Source organism: Pogoniulus pusillus, chromosome Z (genome assembly GCF_015220805.1).
Source record: "Pogoniulus pusillus isolate bPogPus1 chromosome Z, bPogPus1.pri, whole genome shotgun sequence".
Classification (NCBI taxonomy): domain Eukaryota; kingdom Metazoa; phylum Chordata; class Aves; order Piciformes; family Lybiidae; genus Pogoniulus; species Pogoniulus pusillus.
Window position 1 is genome coordinate 70,521,208 of NC_087309.1, and position 18,083 is coordinate 70,539,290.

The window sequence follows — 18,083 nt, forward strand, 5'->3', positions numbered from 1 at the left end:
ATTAGAGATATATGAGAAATATAAAGGGAAAAGTCAGATAGGTAGTTACATATTTTAAATTATATTTTAAAACTATAAAATCATAGAAGAGAATTTCTGCTTATTCTTAGCCATCCTCTTACTTATAGAATCATAGAGTAAACCAGGTTTGAAGAGACATCCAAGATCATCCAGTCCAACCTAGCACCCAGCCCTATCCAGTCAACTAGACCATGGCACTAAGTGCCTCATTCAGTCGTTTCCTGAACATCTCCAGGGATGGCAACTCCACCACCTCCCTGGGCAGCCCATTCCAATGCCAATCACTCTCTCTGTGAAAAACTTCCTCCTAACATCCAGCCTATACCTCCACCGGCACAACTTGAGACTGTGTCCCCTTGTTCTATTGCTGGTTGCCTGGAAGAAGAGACCAACCCCCACCTGGCTACAACCTCCATTCAGGTAGTTGTAGACAACAACGAGGTCACCCCGAGCCTCCTCTTCTCTAGGCTAAACAACCCCAGCTCCCTCAGCCTCTCCTCATAGGGTTTGTGCTCCAGGCCCCTCACCAGCTTTGTTGCCCTTCTCTGAACACGTTCCAGCACCTCAACATCCCTCTTGAATTGAGGAGCCCAGAACTGGACACAGTACTCAAGGTGTGGCCTGACCAGTGCTGAGTACAGAGGGAGATTAACCTCCCTTATTCTGCTGGCCACACTGTTCCCGATACAGCCAGAATGCCACTGTGGGTGGACTTGTATTCTTTCTGGACAAATGATCTTACATGTATGCAGACAATCATTTTTGTACTCAGAGTAAGAATAGTTCTGCCACTTACTGTTCGTGTAGATTATTATCTGTCTTAAAGCTGTTATAGAGATTCAAACAAAACAAACAGCAACAGCTACCCAAAAATTGTATTTATTGTAAGTAGAATTACTTGACAATCCTTGTGATGTCAGTTAGGAATATCCTTCTGCACAACCAATTAGCTTTACCCATAATTTTAAAAGAATATTGTTTCTAGAAAGATGAACCAAAATGTGTGTGTCCTCACTTATAAAGGGGGAAACCTTTTGCTCAAGGGTACCCAAAATATGCTCTAGCCACAGATGAGGTCAAGACTCAGTACATTTGTGGAAGTATCTTTAGGTGATGTTCCATTCTGATGGGAGAAGATCCAACTGCAAAATTGCTTGCATCAAGGAGACTATCTCAAAGTGGCTTTGTAGCAGGAATTCCTCAGAAGTCTTGCCTTGAGAGTGCAATATCATCAGTAATTACTAGTTGAAGGGTTGAGCCCATGTGGTAGCCCGTGGGTTACCACACAAGTAAGAGAAAGGAACACAGAGACATTGGTTAATATCTGAGAGACAAGGAGTTGATCCTTACCAGCCTGTAGTAAGCGTCAGCAATTTTTCAGGTGTTTCAGGGTTTTATGTTTCTGTCAGGGCAGTTTTATCTGCCACAAAAGCTTAAAATCTACTGATGTGATATTTTTTCGATGTCTCTGCTACAGAATGACCTTCTAAGAACAGGAGTTTCAGTTAGAGTCATAGAATAGGTCAGGTTAGAAGGGACTGTACAGTACATCTCCCCAGCAGTGAAGAGTGAAAACTAGATCAAGTTGGTCACAGACCTGTCCAACCTGACCTTGAATGTTTCCAGGAATGGGGCACCTACCACCCCTTTGTGCAACCTGTTCTGATATTTCACTACCCTCATTGTAAAAAAATGTCTTTGGTATATTTAGTCTAAATCTACAGGCTTGTAGTTTAAAACTGGTATCCCTAGGCCTTGTGATAAAAAACCTGCTCCCACCTTTTTTATGAGGCCTCCTGTAAGTATCAAAATGTTACAATAAGGTGTGCTTTGAGCCTTCTTTCCTCCCAAGTTGAGCAACTGCACCTCTTTCAGCCTTTCTTCACAAGAAAGGTGTTCCATCCCTCTAGTCGTGTCTGTGACCTTCCTCAGGACTTGTTCAAATATGTCTTTCCTGTACTGAGAACTCCAGAGATGGATGCAGTACTCCAGATGGGGGTCTTACCAGAGGGGATTAGAGGGGGAGAATCACTTCCCTTGACCTGCTGACCATATTTCTTTTGATGAAGTCTAGAATACTGCTGTCTTTGTTGACTCTGAAAACACACTGTCAGCTCAAGCCCAGCTTTTCAACCACCCATACCCCCAAGTACACAGGTATTCTCAATCTGTCCCTCAGCCTTTATTGATAACAGGGGTTATACCTGGGGTTGCTTGGCCCCAGGTGCAATACAATTGCTTTGGCAGGTGGAATTAGCAAAAAACTTGGATGGGTACGTAGTAAAAACAATTTGGATTTACAGCCAGATCACTTATTCCAGTAGCTAATACTTTTGCCAGCTATTGTGAATTCTGATAATTTTTAGGCCCTTTGCAGACGTCTATAGTCAAACTGTTTATTGGTTGGGTGCTTGACACAGCCTGCTAGGTCTGGCGGAGGCAGGGAGCAGGGCAGCCTAACTGCTGTTTTTCACCTGCAGGGAATTACTGTCAAGGTGATTTGTAGATGAGTAAGTTGGGAAATCAGAATCCAGCAAACGTTTCTATGTTTTTTTTAATTTTTTTTTTTTGTTGTTTTTTTTTTTGTTTTTTTCTGAAATGGATGAGTAACTTTCTCAGTGGATATAACTCTTGGGTTGGTTCCTGTCCCTCAGTAAAAATTAGAAAGCATTGTGAAGGAATTGGGCAACACCAAAAGAGAAAAGTTAGATGCCTCTCAGGATATGGTTAATTCTGTTTTCACTTTGAACAATACATGTTTAAGACGCAAGTAATTTGTTGAATGAATATGGTTAATGCAAAACAAATAGCTTTTTTTCTCAAGTCCCAAGGGAAAAGTAGCATATAAAATTAAAACTGTATCTTAGTGCAGATATGTAAGTGAACTTAATTAAGGTTCCACAGGCAATATTAATTTGATAATTCTGAATTTTCAATATGCAGGTTATTTTTAATTTAAAGGTAGTTATAGTTCAGTAGGTTGGATAATCTGAATGTAGTAAGAAAAACAGAAATGGATTAAAAATTGTTAGACATTCAGGGATGAGTGCAGTAGCAATTCACTAGAGGTGAACAGCAAAGAAAGTATGTGAAGATGAGGGATACCAAAGCAGTATGGACAAAGCCATGTCAAGGGAATATTGACGATACTGAAGGAGAGACATTGAACAGTGATGATCAAGAGTTCAAACCTCCTTTTCCCTTTTATTCTGTTTGATGAAAGTGTAGCAGAGTAATAAGAGAACTAAATTTATCAGGATTCAAAAACAGATTTAGTATTTCTGAGGCATTTAAAACTAATATTTTTTCAATATAAAGTCTCTAAGAGTTATTTTACAAAGAGTTTGAGACTTTCTGCTTCAGGATATAAGCCACTTATTAAATGAAAATATTAATTAAAAATATATCGTGTGAAACCTAATGGATAGTAATTTTTTGTTTCTTGGAGGAGAAAGAGTTTAATACTCTCATTTTTTGTTTTGATAAAGGCTTCTAATTTTAGCTATCTCCCCTGCTGTGATATTTGTAAGACTCTGTCCCTTTATTATGAGGACTTTGTATTTAATCTTTTGTCATGGTAGGATCAAGTATGTGTAGAATTAGTTCTCTGAATGTTTTAGAAAATGACTTGCACTTTTTAATGATTTTTTTCTTAAAGATGAAAAGCAAAAGCCGTTCTGACTTATCAGAACTCAAAGTAGGACAAAGCACTATCGAAGATATAATGTCAAGAGCTTATGACAGTTTTGATATCCAGCTTAGCAGTATACAGTTACTGTACAGCAAGCATGGTAAGTGTTCATGAAAGTAGTATTTCTCTGTATGTGTAAAAATATTTTGGTGGTCGATGCACTTTTTTCCACTTTAGTAGTGGAGAATCTTTGGAATGTACCACTTTAAACTTGTGTTCTGAACTTCATCCTATGAATGTGTTGTAAATTTCTGAAACATCTCTTTAGGCATTAGATTCCAGCTTTAGCTTTTGTTAATAATAATTGTTATAGTAAATCCCTTATTTTTGAAGATACATGATTCAGTTTCTTGCATAAATACAAAAATCTGTTTTATTTATTTATTTGTTTTACTTGAGTGTGTTTTCCTTCTCTCTAAATTTAAAGCAGAGTGCATGAGTAGTTGTGGATTTGATCATGTTGTGAGTGCAAATAAAGGATCGGAATCATAGAATCATACCGTAGAATGGCATGATTTGGAACATCATCTAGTTCTAATGCTCCTGCCATAGACAGTGACACCTCCCACTATACCAGATTGCTCGAGCCTCATCCAGCCTGGTCTTAAAAACTTCCAGGGATGAGGCATTGACAGCTTCTCTGGGCAACTTGTTCCAGACTAAAGAACTTCATCCAAATGTCTAATCTAAATCTACCCTACTTTAGTTTAAAACCGTTGCCCCTTGTCCTATCATCACAGGCTCTTATAAATAGTCATTCTCCACTTTTCATGTAGGGCCTCTTCAGGTACTGGAAGGCCTTTATAAAGTCTGGAGCCTTCTCTTGAACTGACCCAACTCTCTCAGCCTGTCTTCATAGGGGAAGTGCTCCAGTCCTCTGGACCATCTTCAACAGATCAATGTCCTTGTTGTGTTGGGGACTCTAAACCAGGACAATCCTTTAATGGAGGAAACTTTTAGTAGTACTCTGGGAGCTAACAATATAGAAAGCCATAACGTTACAGAAAGATGCCTTCAGCATTTGATTCTTAATCATCTGGTTCCAGAAGGGAATCTGCATCCTAAATTCCCTGTATTGTGCGTGTTAGAAATTTGACCCTTAGACGTCTCCAGTGTATATGGGGTAGCTGTTCATCTGTGGATGGTACAAGTTCTGAAGTACTTCTATATGTCTGAAGTTTGGTATATATGTATTGATAGTACTGTAAAAAAGATAATCACCTACATTTCTAGCATTAGATTCTAATACCAGATACTTTAATTTTGTGATATGTGTAACAAGAAATAATCTCTTGATATCTTGTAGATGAGAACTGGCAAGAGGCTCGGAAGCTGAAATACTCATCCCAACATATCTTGCAGCCCTTGGATGTAAAAGTAGAACTTAGCAGGGCTATGGTTGTTACAGATGCAAGAATGCCCAAGTATGTGTTGGTGGTTTGTTGTGGGTATTTTTTTTTTTACTATTCTGAAATTTTATGGTAAAATACTCTTTTTTTTGAGATAAGAAAAACAAAAATCTAATTATATTTGTGTTATTACATTGATCATGTGTTAATCTTCAAAGTAAAATGCATTAATTGAAAAAAACAGAGAGTAAATCCAAGAAGTTGTCAGATATTGAAGAGGTGATGGAATATGAAAAAGTAAATATCTATTTTTATTAAAGTGTTAATACCTGTTCTTACTGAGTCTTTCTGATGGCTGCATTTCAGTTCTTATTGGAAATACTAAGGGACAAACAATGCTGATCTCACAAAATCTCCTTTGTAAGCATCACAAAAAATATTCTGAAAAGTAATGTGCAGTCATACTTCTTCTCTTTCAGTTTGGTTATTGGTGTTTGTTTATGTTCTGGAGATCACTGCTCAAGGAAGCAGATCTTAATGCATTGAGTTTGCACTGAGGCTCATTTAGCAAAACTCCAATATTGTTGTGGGAGTTGTAGTCAAAAGAAAATGTATGTTACTATTAAGTATGAAACCTTTATGTTACAGATCACTTAGTCGAAGTGTAAAAAATCAACTTTGCATCTATTTTGAAAAGGCATCTTTGCTAATGTCTGATAAAGAAAATTGTTGTGATTTAGGTTTGCACCCCAAGAAACTGGAAATTTACTCCCTGGCGTAAATTTATGACATTTACTCAGAATTTTGGAAGTTAAATTTTATTTACAAAAGTAGACTAGGTATAAAAGGCAATAAACATATACAAGGCAAGTTCACATGTATTTACAGTTCAGTAACAACGCAATACCCTCTTGTACAGTATTTGAGCTCTCTCCCCGCCTCTGGACACAAAGAGGTCCAGAGAGGCTATTTCCAGCCAGCGCACTGCCTTTACTTCCCTGCCCTGTACCTTTTGCAAAGTTGGGTTATTATGGCTTAATACAAGGTTAGGAGCAGAAATAGAACAGCCAGAAGTTGAGCAGAGGGCATCCAGAGAGATTTTGCTACAATAATCTAGTTTATGCTTATTTAATTCTTAGTACTGTTGGATATTCTAATTTTAGCTAGGCACTTCAGAAAATTAATGGCATTAAAATAGGCTATTGCAAAAAAAAATTTAGTAAATTCAGCAAAATCAAGAGCAGTTTATGAAATAAAAGAAGAATAATCTCGGATTTGCTTAGTTTGAGGAAAAAAAAAACCCACAAACCTAAAAATCCCAGTGCTGTTATGTATTGTGGACTCGGATCAGTGATTGTATGGTAACATGATGCCACCTTCTGGAAAGCTGAAAGGCTACATTCTGAGTTTTGATGCTTGACTCTGCAAAACTTATTCTCTCTGGTTACCTTTTCTCCATTTGGTGTGGAAGGTGGCGTAAGGGAACACAACTTCCAGGAGTCTTTATGTAAGAAAGTCCAGAGAGGAAAATGAGATTTCATTTTTCTGGTTGAATAACAGATGTCATTTTAATGTGGGTTTGTAGTTGACGTTTCTTCAAGTAGTGCTTTTGTGAACTGAATTAAGGAAGTATCTACTGTTAATGAGAATATCTTCTGCAGTACTGTAGTACTGTCCTGGCTACAAAGTGTGCTTCTCCATTCATCCATTTGAGTCTATACTGATGCTGGGAAATTTTGGCCTAATGGATATTACATAAGAATTTAGAATACAGATGTAGTCACTTGATAAAAAAAACCTTCTTCATGTCTACAAATTGGCTTTTTTTTTTTTCTTACTCTGAGATAATAATATTTCTTGGGGATTAACTGTCACTTCTTGCTGAGTGCCTGTGCTGTCAATAACTGTTAGGAATGCCATGAACAGCTTTCTGGTACTAGATAAGAATACACCACAGTGAATTATAATGATAAGTAATTCTCGCTTTCAATGCAGGTTAACTCTTTCCATCTAGCATGTTGATAGTTAACAACCTTTTCATTTTGTACCTAGTTCAATCTTCAATAGTTTCCAGGATTTATTCTGCAGATGGTATTATAATACTCTAGAGCCCTCTACCAGTCTTGATGTGCCTGATACAGCACCTTTTTACCTGATGGGGGAGATTTGGGCTTTTCTTTAAGGGCATGCTGCTCTTACTTCTTGCTTTGAGCTCTTTGAAAAGATCATATGATGATGTTTGGCTAGATATCTCCCAAATCGGTTAAAACTACAAATGTTCTGCTCAAACCCTTCAATCACAGTATCACAGTATCATCAGGGTTGGAAGAGACCTGACAGATCATCAAGTCCAACCCTTTACCACAGAGCTCAACAATTTAAATGCCAAATCTCTGTTTTTTACTGTGTAACCTCTTTTTTTTAGAATTTTGTTATTTAAAGAGTGTTTATGTACAAATATTTAAGCCCATATGATGACATCAGGCAGATGATAAAAATGAACTGATAATTTTTCTGTCAGCAAAAATCCCCTAGAGGGTAAATGTTAGTAATTATAATTGAATAGGGTATTACACATCATTGTTGTTCATACAATGTGAAGATATTTTTAGTATATATGTAGCTAGTATAGGTAACTGTTCCTTTTATATTCAAATTTTTATAAGTATACTTGCATATAAAACCAGACTTGAATTATCATTCCTGTCTTTTTTTTTTTTACCTTAATGTTTGGAACTGTGTTTAGAACAGCACCGGTCTGTTAAGAAGTGGGAAAATGTTTGCTCTAGAACATAATACCAAAATAGCTTTTTTTACTGTAGTAAAATTTTATGAGTGAGTCTTTTAGTTTTGAGGTCACCTCTTTTGAGTGGTAAACATTCTTATGCAAAAAAAAAAAAAAGCACACACCTTTTCTTCTGTAAAATGCTGCGTAAAGACTCAGTTATGTGATTTATTTCAAGTAATGAAATACACAAACAAGAATGAAAAAACATCTGATTGTGACATTTATATAATATGATATTATATAATATAACTAAATCCTAAGTTATTGGTATTATTTGCAGTTCTGATCCACAAGACACTGTATCAAGTGGAAATACAAATTAAGTTAATAACTGGGTTTTTGCTGGTCAAGTTTGTGTGTATAACAGAAGTTACGTATTTCTGTGTTCATGTTTATATGTTACAAATGATGATTAGATGGATGATTTTCTGACTAGGAAGATTTGTGTGTTGATCATTAGAAGACAATGTAAAGTTTGAATGAAACAGTTTTAAGGTTACCTTGATTGTACACCAAACAGGTTCAAACTATCTGGACAGCTGCCTTTACTTTCCATTCAAATATCGGACCAGAAGCTGACAAGTATTTTGGAGCTAGTTGATAGCATTCCTAAGCCAGAAAGTGCGCCTGTTACCAGTTCTCCTCCAAAAATGGCTGAGGTAAGGTTCTTACAAAATACTTCATTAGTAACTCTCCAAAAATATCTTCTTGTTGTTGGCATTGCAGTTTTGAAAGGAGGACAAGAAACTGAAGAACAAGCATTTGCTTAAGTTTTTCAAGAGGTATTACTAAGTACTTCTTTAAAGTTGTAGAAATGTTGCTTGTTAGTTTGTTACAATCTTTAGGCAATAATTATTAAATAATTTCCCAGTGGCTGAATTTAAAATAAAAAAAAACCCTTTTACTACTCTGGGGAATTACTTCATAGTTGAAATTATTGATGAAAAAACATACTTGCTTTTCTCGAGGATTAATTTAATTGTACCTTCAAATTTACACATGTATCAAGAGTGCTGCAGAATTCAAATTCATCTGTGTTGTTTATCAAAGAAAAGGTTTGAACCTTGGGGTTTTAAAAGCCAAAGGATTATGTGGATCTTAATCTGATATAAATTTAGCTTTCAAAAGCAAAATAAAACACACGCAGTGTCTGTGGCTAACCTGAGTTAAACAGTTGCTTGCCTGGCAAATGTAGCAGCTTCATTTCAGCCGACTTCATTGTTCTTGCCAGATTTTCTTTACTCAGTTACACAACATGACTGAGTGGGTGGCGGTTCTGCACTTCTAAGATTAAGGAGTATGGAGTGTGTTCTCTTGCTTCTTCTCTATGCCCTTTCCTAAGTGAAGATGTTTCAGGTCACTCTTTACTGCTTTCTTCAGAGTATTGCCACTTCCTGATTTTTTTTTTCTTTTGATGTGAGCTGTTTTAAACAAAAGTAGGAAATAAACTCCAAACTGCTAATTTTTATCATTGCTCTAGTCTGCAAGATGTAGCTATTTTAAATGTATTTTTAAAGCAGTTCTATCATGTGAACATATGTGAAATCTTCAAGGTCAAAAATAATACTGGACTATCCGTCTTTGCTGATTTGTAGATTATCTGTGAGTACTTGGTTACAAAGATATAATGGTTATCTTTGGGGTTTGTTTTATTTTTAATAAGTTATCTTTCTATCATTATACAAGTTACTGTGTTTATCCTGTGCTGTATAAGATTGCCTGCACTTGAATTTAATTACAGAATTCAGCAAGTATATTTAAACTATTTTAAGTAATTTTGTGCTTAGTATTACCTGTACATGCAATGTGCAAGGTAAGATGAGGAAACAGTCTGTGTAAACGTGTATCACAGTATTACCAAGGTTGGAAGAGACCTCACAGATCATCAAGTCCAACCCTTTACCACAGAGCTCAAGGCTAGACCATGGCACCAAGTGCCACATCCAATCCTGCCTTGAACAGCTCCAGGGACGGCAACTCCACCACCTCCCCGGGCAGCCCATTCCAGTATCCAATGACTCTCTCTCGGTGAAGAACTTTCTCCTCACCTCAAGCCTAAACCTCCCCTGGCACAGCCTGAGGCTGTGTCCTCTTGTTCTGGCGCTGGCCACCTGAGAGAAGAGAGCAACCTCCTCCTGGCCACAACCTCCCCTCAGGTAGTTGTAGACAGCAATAAGATCCCCCCTGAGCCTCCTGAGCCTATTTACATTATATTAGTGTCCATATTAAAAGCTGTGGTTAAACCTGTATGCTTAAGTTTCCATGTACTGCAGAGCATGACATACTCTAATTGCTGATATTAAATTCAGTTAGTCTGGATGGATTTGCTGCTTTGGCGATGGCAGATACACTCCTTTGCTTTTGTCCTTGTAGCTGAAACTCTTCTGAATTTTTGTCACCTCATTACTTCTGAACCAAAATGGGTATAGAATCCTTTTTCAGATCTTCTCATGTGAACTGCATTCTTTGTTTTGAGTTAGCAGAGAAACTGTTGGGCTGCGAAAACAGAAGTCTCTTCAGAATAGATTCTTCTGGGGTTTTGCACCCTTTGCTTTCTTGTGCTTCATTACAAGAAGACTGTCCACTTAGCTTCATTTGTGTTGATTTGGTACTGTGAAGTCAAGTCTCACAGTTTCTTCTTGTCATCTTAGAATGAGAAAATGTTAACAGATAAGACACTTTCACAGTTGAAAGGCTCTTGAAGATTTAGTGTATCTGGCCCTCATAGATATGGATGCTTTCAGTAAGGTTGCATTATACAGACTGAAATCCAGAGAATGAGATGAAAAATAGAGCCTTAGAAACAATATTCAAAGATTAATGTTTCTTTGCTGCCATTAACACTTAGATCTCTGTAAGATACAGTGGGTGATTGTATAGTTTCCTGAAACTGGGGTTTGGAAGTAGCAGTAATGGCATGAGAAAAAAAAATCCCAGACTACTGTTATCTGTGCAGTCCAAAGTCAAAGGCACTCTAAGTAGAATAGGCACACTGACAATGTACGTCTCTCCTTACTTCAGTATTCTGTGCAAGGCGCAGGTATATACTAAATATGCCCATAGAACACATGCTCTTTACAAACTCAAACCACCAAGACTACTTGCTGAGGCTTGATGGAAAATCCTGTCTGATGAATAAGCCATTTGGTTACTTCCATTAACAGAATTTGATTCTCATACAATACTATATAGAGCAAGAATTCTTGTCCTTTTGTCCAGTCCAGTGGCAAACAGTGACATTTCATGTATTTTCGTTTACTTTTCTGAGTTTTGCATAAATGCCTCTCAGCTCTGAAGTATCGACTAGCATCTGTTTTTCCAGATAGATGAAGAAATGAGATGCAGCAAGGCCAAATTCTACAAGGTCCTGCACTTAAGTCACAAGAACCACATGCAACACTACAGGCTCAGGGAAGAGTCGCTGGAAGGCTGCTCAGTAAAGATCTGGGAGCGCTGGTCAACAGCCAGCTGCATATGAGCCAGCAGTGTGCCTGGGTGGCCAGTAAGGCTAGTGACATTCTGGCCCATATCAGGAATAGTGTGGCCATTGGGAGTACCTGGCCTTAGGAGTCCACACCTGGACTACTGCTTTCAATTTTGGGTCACTTACTACAAGAAAGACATTGAAGTGCCAGATTGTGTCCAAAGGTCAACAAATCTGGTGAGGGGTGTATTGAGTTTGGCTGAGATGGAGCTAATTCTCCTCAGAGCATCTTTCTGGCATTGTGTTTTGCAGTGCTGTTGCTGGGTGTTGGTAACACGCCAGTGTTTTGGCTGCTGCTGAACAAGCACCTGGGCTTGTGTTTTGCCAACATTTTCCCTCTTCAAGAGTGTGCTAAGGGTGGGGCAAGATCTTGGGAGGGGACACAGCTGGGCCAGCTGACCCAAACTGAACAAAGGGATATGCCATGCCATGTGACATCAGCTCAGATGTGGCATCTGTCCTCCAGAGCAACAACTATGCGTAGAACTTTTCAGGAGCGACCAACGTTCATCTGCCCATGGGAGATAGAGAATAACACCTCTCTTTGCGTTTGCTTCCGTGTGTAACCTTTGCTTGTGCTTTGCGTCATTAAATTGCTTCTACCTTATTACTGGGCTTTTGTTCTATATTCCCATTTTCCCTGTCCATCTAAGAAGGAGCAATAGAGCTGCTTTGGTGGGCATTTGGCCCCCCGGCCAGGGCCAAACCACCATAAAGGTCTGGAGAGCAAATATTTTGAGGAGCAATCTACAGAGAACTGAGGTTTGTTTAGTCTGAGGAAAAGGAGGCTGAAAGAAGATAGAATGGAGGTTGTAGTGAGGTGAATGTTGGTTGTTCTCTTTTCCCAAGTAAGAACAAGAGGAAATAGCCTCACGGTCTGCAAGGGCAGATTGAGATTGGATTTTAGGAAAAAAATTCTTCACTGAAAGGGGTCTGAGGCACTAGAAAAGGCTGCTCAGGGAAGTCACCAAACTTTGGAGGTAATTTAAAAGATTTGTAGATGTGACACTTAGGGACATAGTTCAGTGGTTGATTAAGTAGTGGTGGCAGTGCTATGTTCATGCCTGTACTCAAGTTTTATTTCTTCCAATCAATGTGATTCTAAGTTTCACAGAAACAATTCTCTAATGTTTTCTCTATGTTTTGGCTTGGTGTTTTTTCCTCATCTGCCACTGGTACCTTGCGATTTTTATAAGGAACAGTTGATGTTCTACTGTTCTCTGAATTTATCATGTTGTAGTCATGTGAGGAACTAGGCTTTGCCTTTCCTTAGGTTTCATATGATGTGCTGTTTCTGTCCATATTTTGATCTGTGAAGTTAGATGTTTGAACCTCTCCACTGTATTTTCTAATGTATTCTCTTTTTGAGTTAATGTGCACTACCTGCTGCTTCTACCTGATTTAGGCCTCGTTTTGCCCATGTTCATTTTAGAAACAAGGGTGTGTAATCATTTGCAGTTAAGACAGATTTCCTTCATTTGTGAAACGTTTGTGAAGCATATATGCATGATCAATGAACTAAAGCAAAAAAAATTGTGTCTCCTATTTCAGGCTGCAGTATCGCCTGTGCTCTCAGCAGCACATTTGTCACAAAGTGTCTGTCCTGTACTGGATCTTCATTCACTTGCTGAGTCAGGTAATACAATCTGTTTTAGAGTATCATTTCATAAACAGTTGAAGTTTTTAAGTTTTCCTCAATGAATTTGTTTATCTTAGAGTAATTTGTTGTTTGTAGCTTGAAGTTCTTCAAAGCTGAGAACTGTTACATTCTGTAGAGCTTCTAATTATAATATTACAATAATTCACTCTGTACAAAATATTTATAATTTTCTCATAGCAGTAAAATTTTGTATGCTGCTTCTTTCCATTGCCTTTCTGACACAAAGCAGTAAAATGTTTTGTAGAGCAGATTTGGGGTTTTTTTGTCTTTCTGTGTGTTACTAAAAAAAATCTCTATTCAGAGCATCTGTAGTAGTATGTATGTCATTTGTATGTGCTTAGTCCTCTGAGGATGGTTTTAATTATTTTTCTTCCTGTGAAGAATTCCTCTTCTACTTAGCTGGATTTATTTAAACTAGAAAATGCTGAAGTCATCACAGTATCACAGTATCATTAGGGTTGGAAGAGACCTCACAGATCATCAAGTCCAACCCTTTACCACAGAGCTCAAGGCTAGACCATGGCACCAAGTGCCACGTCCAATCTTGCCTTGAACAGCTCCAGGGACGGCGACTCCACCACCTCCCCGGGCAGCCCATTCCAGTGTCCAATGACTCTCTCAGTGAAGAACTTTATCCTCACCTCAAGCCTAAGTCTCCCCTGGCGCAGCCTGAGGCTGTGTCCTCTTGTTCTGGCGCTGGCCACCTGAGAGAAGAGAGCAACCTCCTCCTGGCCTCTCACCAGCCTCGTCTGTTAGAAACTACTGTTTTCACAAACAAACATAGTTTTGACTTCTGCACGATCAGAGGATTGTCTGTGGAAAACCTGGTCATGTTTAATACTGCCTTGCTGTAACATTCCATCTAGTAGTTACATTTGAAGAATAATAAAACTAGCGTTTCAGTGTCAGTTACTTTTGTCATGCGAAAAAGTCTCAGCTGGAGAAATGGAGAACATTACTTTTCTCCCCCCTCTCGAGTTAGTGAGATACGTGGCTTGCAAACACTAGCAGAATTGCCAGCAAAATTAATTTTTGCATCTGCTTTATTATTTTAGATTCAGCATGTGTACAGTGTGCAGAAATATGTTATCTGTGCATCTTCACCTGTTTTTATATGAATTTCTTTTAAGTGTTCAAAGGTGGAGAGTGTCTTTGAGTTACTGAAGTCTAGGGTGAGATAAGAGTGAACCAGCAGCAGTTAATTCAAGAGAGTAACCTAGATTTAGATGGAATCTCATCTGTTTTTTATTTACATAGCACATAGAGCTTTGCAGCTGTTTTAAGTAATCTATGTTATTTCTCTATCGTCACCTCCCACATTCAATGGTGTTGTTAAGCCTTAGAAAATACCTCAAATCATCATTTGTTCAGTAAGGATACTTCCATAGTTACCTTTGACTTTACTGTCAGGTGAAGGAAGAGAACCGTAAAAGATGTGCAATTTGTTGTGGTTATACTTCTGTAGTAATGACAGGTACATTAAGTGCTCGATAGTCCTTAGGAGTCTTTCCTGAAGTGGGAGACTTCAGCAGCGAGATATCCAAGGCAGTCCCACTGAGCGTGAGGAATAGGCTTCTGTGTGGTCAGCAGCAAAGAAGTCTTGCTAAGCAGTAAGTGCACACTGAATGCAAGATGAACCATGGTTTGTGCTATCCGTTGCACAGCCAATAAATGAGAGAATGCTGACAAAGGATAACCTGATAGCCTTTTATAAGGACATAACCAGGTGGACCCATGATGGTAGAGCAGTGGATGTGGTTTATCTTGATTTCAGTAAAGCATTTGACACTGTGTCCCACAGCATCCTTGCAGCTAAACTGAAGCAGTGTAGTCTGAGTGATCAGGCAGTGAGGTGGGTTGTGAATTGGTTGAAGGAAAGAAATCAGAGAGAAATCAGCAACGGGTGGAAGTTGGGTCATGGGAAGTTTCATGTAAACATGAGGAATTTTTGAACTGTGAGGGTGACAGAACACTGGATCAAGCCACCCTGGGGAGTTTTGGTGTCTCCCTTTCTGGAGATATTCTAGACCCTCCTGGATATGTTCTTTTGTGATCTGGTATAAGTGATCCTTCTGCAACAGGGAGTTGGACTAGATGATCTTTTGAGGTCCCTTCCAGGCCCTGATATTCTGTGAGTCTGTGACAACTCCTTTGAAAACTGATTTATGATATTGTGGTAGAGGCTGCGGGTGTGCTGAACTGTGGCGATATGAGTGGAGATAATTATAGCAACAGATGTAATGATTAAAATTCAGGGTAATAGTATTGCAAGTACTGGCTATCTAAAACGTGTATGTAACTGGCTGCCTAAAATTCATATTGTTGTGCATTGATCCTTAGAATCAGAAGAAGAATTTTACGATGCTCTCAGCAGTCCTGTGGAAGATATGCCATTTTTTGAAGCCGCATCTGGTTCCCTCAAGCGAGCTAGTAGTACGAGGCGAAAAAAACTACATAAACAAGAGTCTTTGAAAAATATGACAGAATTCCAGCTGAGGTTTGAAGTAGCTGAGGTGAAGTTACTTTTTCTCTGAGGCACATCTGAGCTATAGTTTTTCCTTATTGTGTTTGTGAATCTGTCTTCCAATATGTTGATTCTCCATTTTTTGCTAAAGCTATTTCTGTAGACTGTATTTTTCCAAGTCATGGTTATACTTCTGCATTCTTACTGTCACTGAAACTTACTTGATTTCCCAACTCATTTTATCCCTGAATTTCCACACTATCAAAAAATCACATGGATTTGTTTTGCTTTAAGATGTATGCCTGACATTTTTTTTCCGGGTATCATTGTGGTCATTGCAAAAACTTCATAAATGTTTCATCTTGTAACAAGCACCCTATTTTCTGTGGGCTTTGCACTTTACTCCATACTGTATTCACTGTGAGGAGTTATATGTGTTGTTCTTGCTATTTCAGACTTGGGAAGGGGATTTTATCCAATTGCAAGACAGTATTTCTAACTGCATCAGTTGGTCTAGTAAAAGTGGCCTCTTGCTGCTGTATCATGACCTTTATCATTAGACCACTGGTGCTACTACTTGCTGTATAACCTTACAAATAAAACATACATACTCAGTTAACTGCACAAATTCTGTTTCAGGATAGGGCTTAATATATCCTTGATGTATAAAGTTAAATGATCAATACACATTAACCAGTAAATGTGTGTAAATACATACTCATATCTAAAAACTAAAAAGATGATCCTTTTTGTTTTTTTTTCCCCCCAGGTCTTAATTAAATTATGTCGTCTTACTGGTAATACTGAAACACCTGTGCTACAACTTGATGTTGTAGGGTTAGGGACTGAACTTAAATTAAGAACGTTTGATATGACTGCAAATGCCTTCCTTCGTGAAGTTTGTCTGCTGTGCCCAGAATATATGGGTAAGTATTTATAATCTGATTGAAACTTATTCGCAGGTAACACCAAGAAACTGTTTTCAAAAGGCTTGTAGGGCTTTCTTTTTATCCACTGAGGAAGATACTTGCTTTCAAAATTAAAGGTGAGGAAGGAAAATGAAAAGGAACTCAGGAGCCCATTCTCTCAGTAATGCTTTGGTAAATATGTTCTGGTGTTGATTTTAGTAGAGACATCTGTTTTAGGACTGCAGAAGAGGTTTTGTGATTACACAGTAACAGCAGCTAGTAGATAATTTAGATAATTAAGAATTGTATCAAATTTGTGACTTTTACACAATTTTATACAAAGAGTATTTTTTTTGTTTAAGATGATAATGAGAAGCCAGTTTACATAATTACTACTTTGGACAATGTAGAAGATGATCTTCTCACTCTGGAGTACATAAAGGTGAGGAACAAGCAGGCTTTACCTTTGAATTGTAAGCGAGTTGTATCCAGAAACAGTATTACTGAGGAGTTGTTGAAGGCTTTTCTCTACTTGTTAATTCCTTGACTTATTGAGTGTCATGTGCAAAGTGTGTCTGGTTCCTAAACAGATTAGTTTGTACACTTTAAGTTGCAGTGGTTTTTGAAATAGTCTCTAATGGAATTTGCAAACTTATCCTGATTGATTGTTTTATGTGCACTTCTGGTGAAATAGGCTGATATTAATGGACCAGAATTGAAAACTGCCTATCAGAACGTACTACAGAAAGTAAAGGTATGAGATTTCTTTTTTTTTTTAATGTGTTTTTTTCATTATAAGAAGAGAAACATTGGATAAACATAATTTGTTCTTTTAGGTGAACTTTTCATCTCTAGATATTCATTTGCATACTGAAGCTCTGCTGAGTGCTATGAATTATTTGAATAATCTTCTACCCAAACAAGAAACTAAAGTTGCAGAAGAATCAATCCCTGAAAGAGCAGAGGAGAAGAAGGATGTTCTTAAGAAATTAAGTATGATTCTTTATTAGTTTTTCTCTGTTCAATTCTCTCTTCACTTACTTAAGCAAGGAGCAAGCCAGACATATTTTCTGGTCCTGTAAGCCTGTCAATGTCTTTTTAAATGTGAAATTTTGTTCATGGTATGTTTACTTTTCCACTTCATGGCCTTTTTTATTTCAGTGGCAATAAGTATGTTAGACATAAAAGTGCTGTAGAGGAGCAAGGGTATATAATCTTACTAGCAGCATGTATGTGAGGAGTAACTGTGTAATTAATATAGAAAGGTAAATGCTGCAGCCACTGACATTTCTTTGAGGTGGAAACACTAAGCACATGCTTTTAAGATACTGAAATTCACTTAGTTATGATAATCCATGTTGAATGGTGGATTACTGTCAGTGATGATACTTCTAATGATGTTCTCTTCTATAATGAGAAAAATATTTTTGCATTACAGCATTTATGCAGAAAAGATGCTTACACAAAATAAGAAAATATATTAAAAAAAAAGGGTTAGAAAAGCTAGCATAAAGGTCAGACTTTCTTTGGTGAGTGTATTAAATATAGATGCTTTTGTATTTTCCAAATAACATAATCACCACTTTTCTGTAACTTATATGCTATCTTTCTTCCCGTTACCAAAATATTTCTGTTGGTTAGATTTGCAGCCTGTAGATACTAATTTAGGAATTTATTGATATGCAGACATTGGCTGTACTTAGCATGGGGAAAATGAA

At 37.8% G+C, this 18,083-nt stretch overlaps 1 protein-coding gene across 1 annotated transcript in view; it reads left to right on the forward strand.

The window, feature by feature from the left end:
* Positions 1-18,083, forward strand: part of VPS13A (vacuolar protein sorting 13 homolog A) — a 109,778-nt gene that overhangs the window by 27,550 nt on the left and 64,145 nt on the right. Inside the window, 9 exon segments of the mRNA XM_064140625.1 lie at positions 3,680-3,812; positions 5,019-5,136; positions 8,370-8,508; positions 12,885-12,969; positions 15,334-15,506; positions 16,227-16,383; positions 16,728-16,807; positions 17,060-17,119; positions 17,202-17,358. Of these exon segments, the coding sequence (XP_063996695.1) occupies positions 3,680-3,812; positions 5,019-5,136; positions 8,370-8,508; positions 12,885-12,969; positions 15,334-15,506; positions 16,227-16,383; positions 16,728-16,807; positions 17,060-17,119; positions 17,202-17,358 (1,102 nt within the window).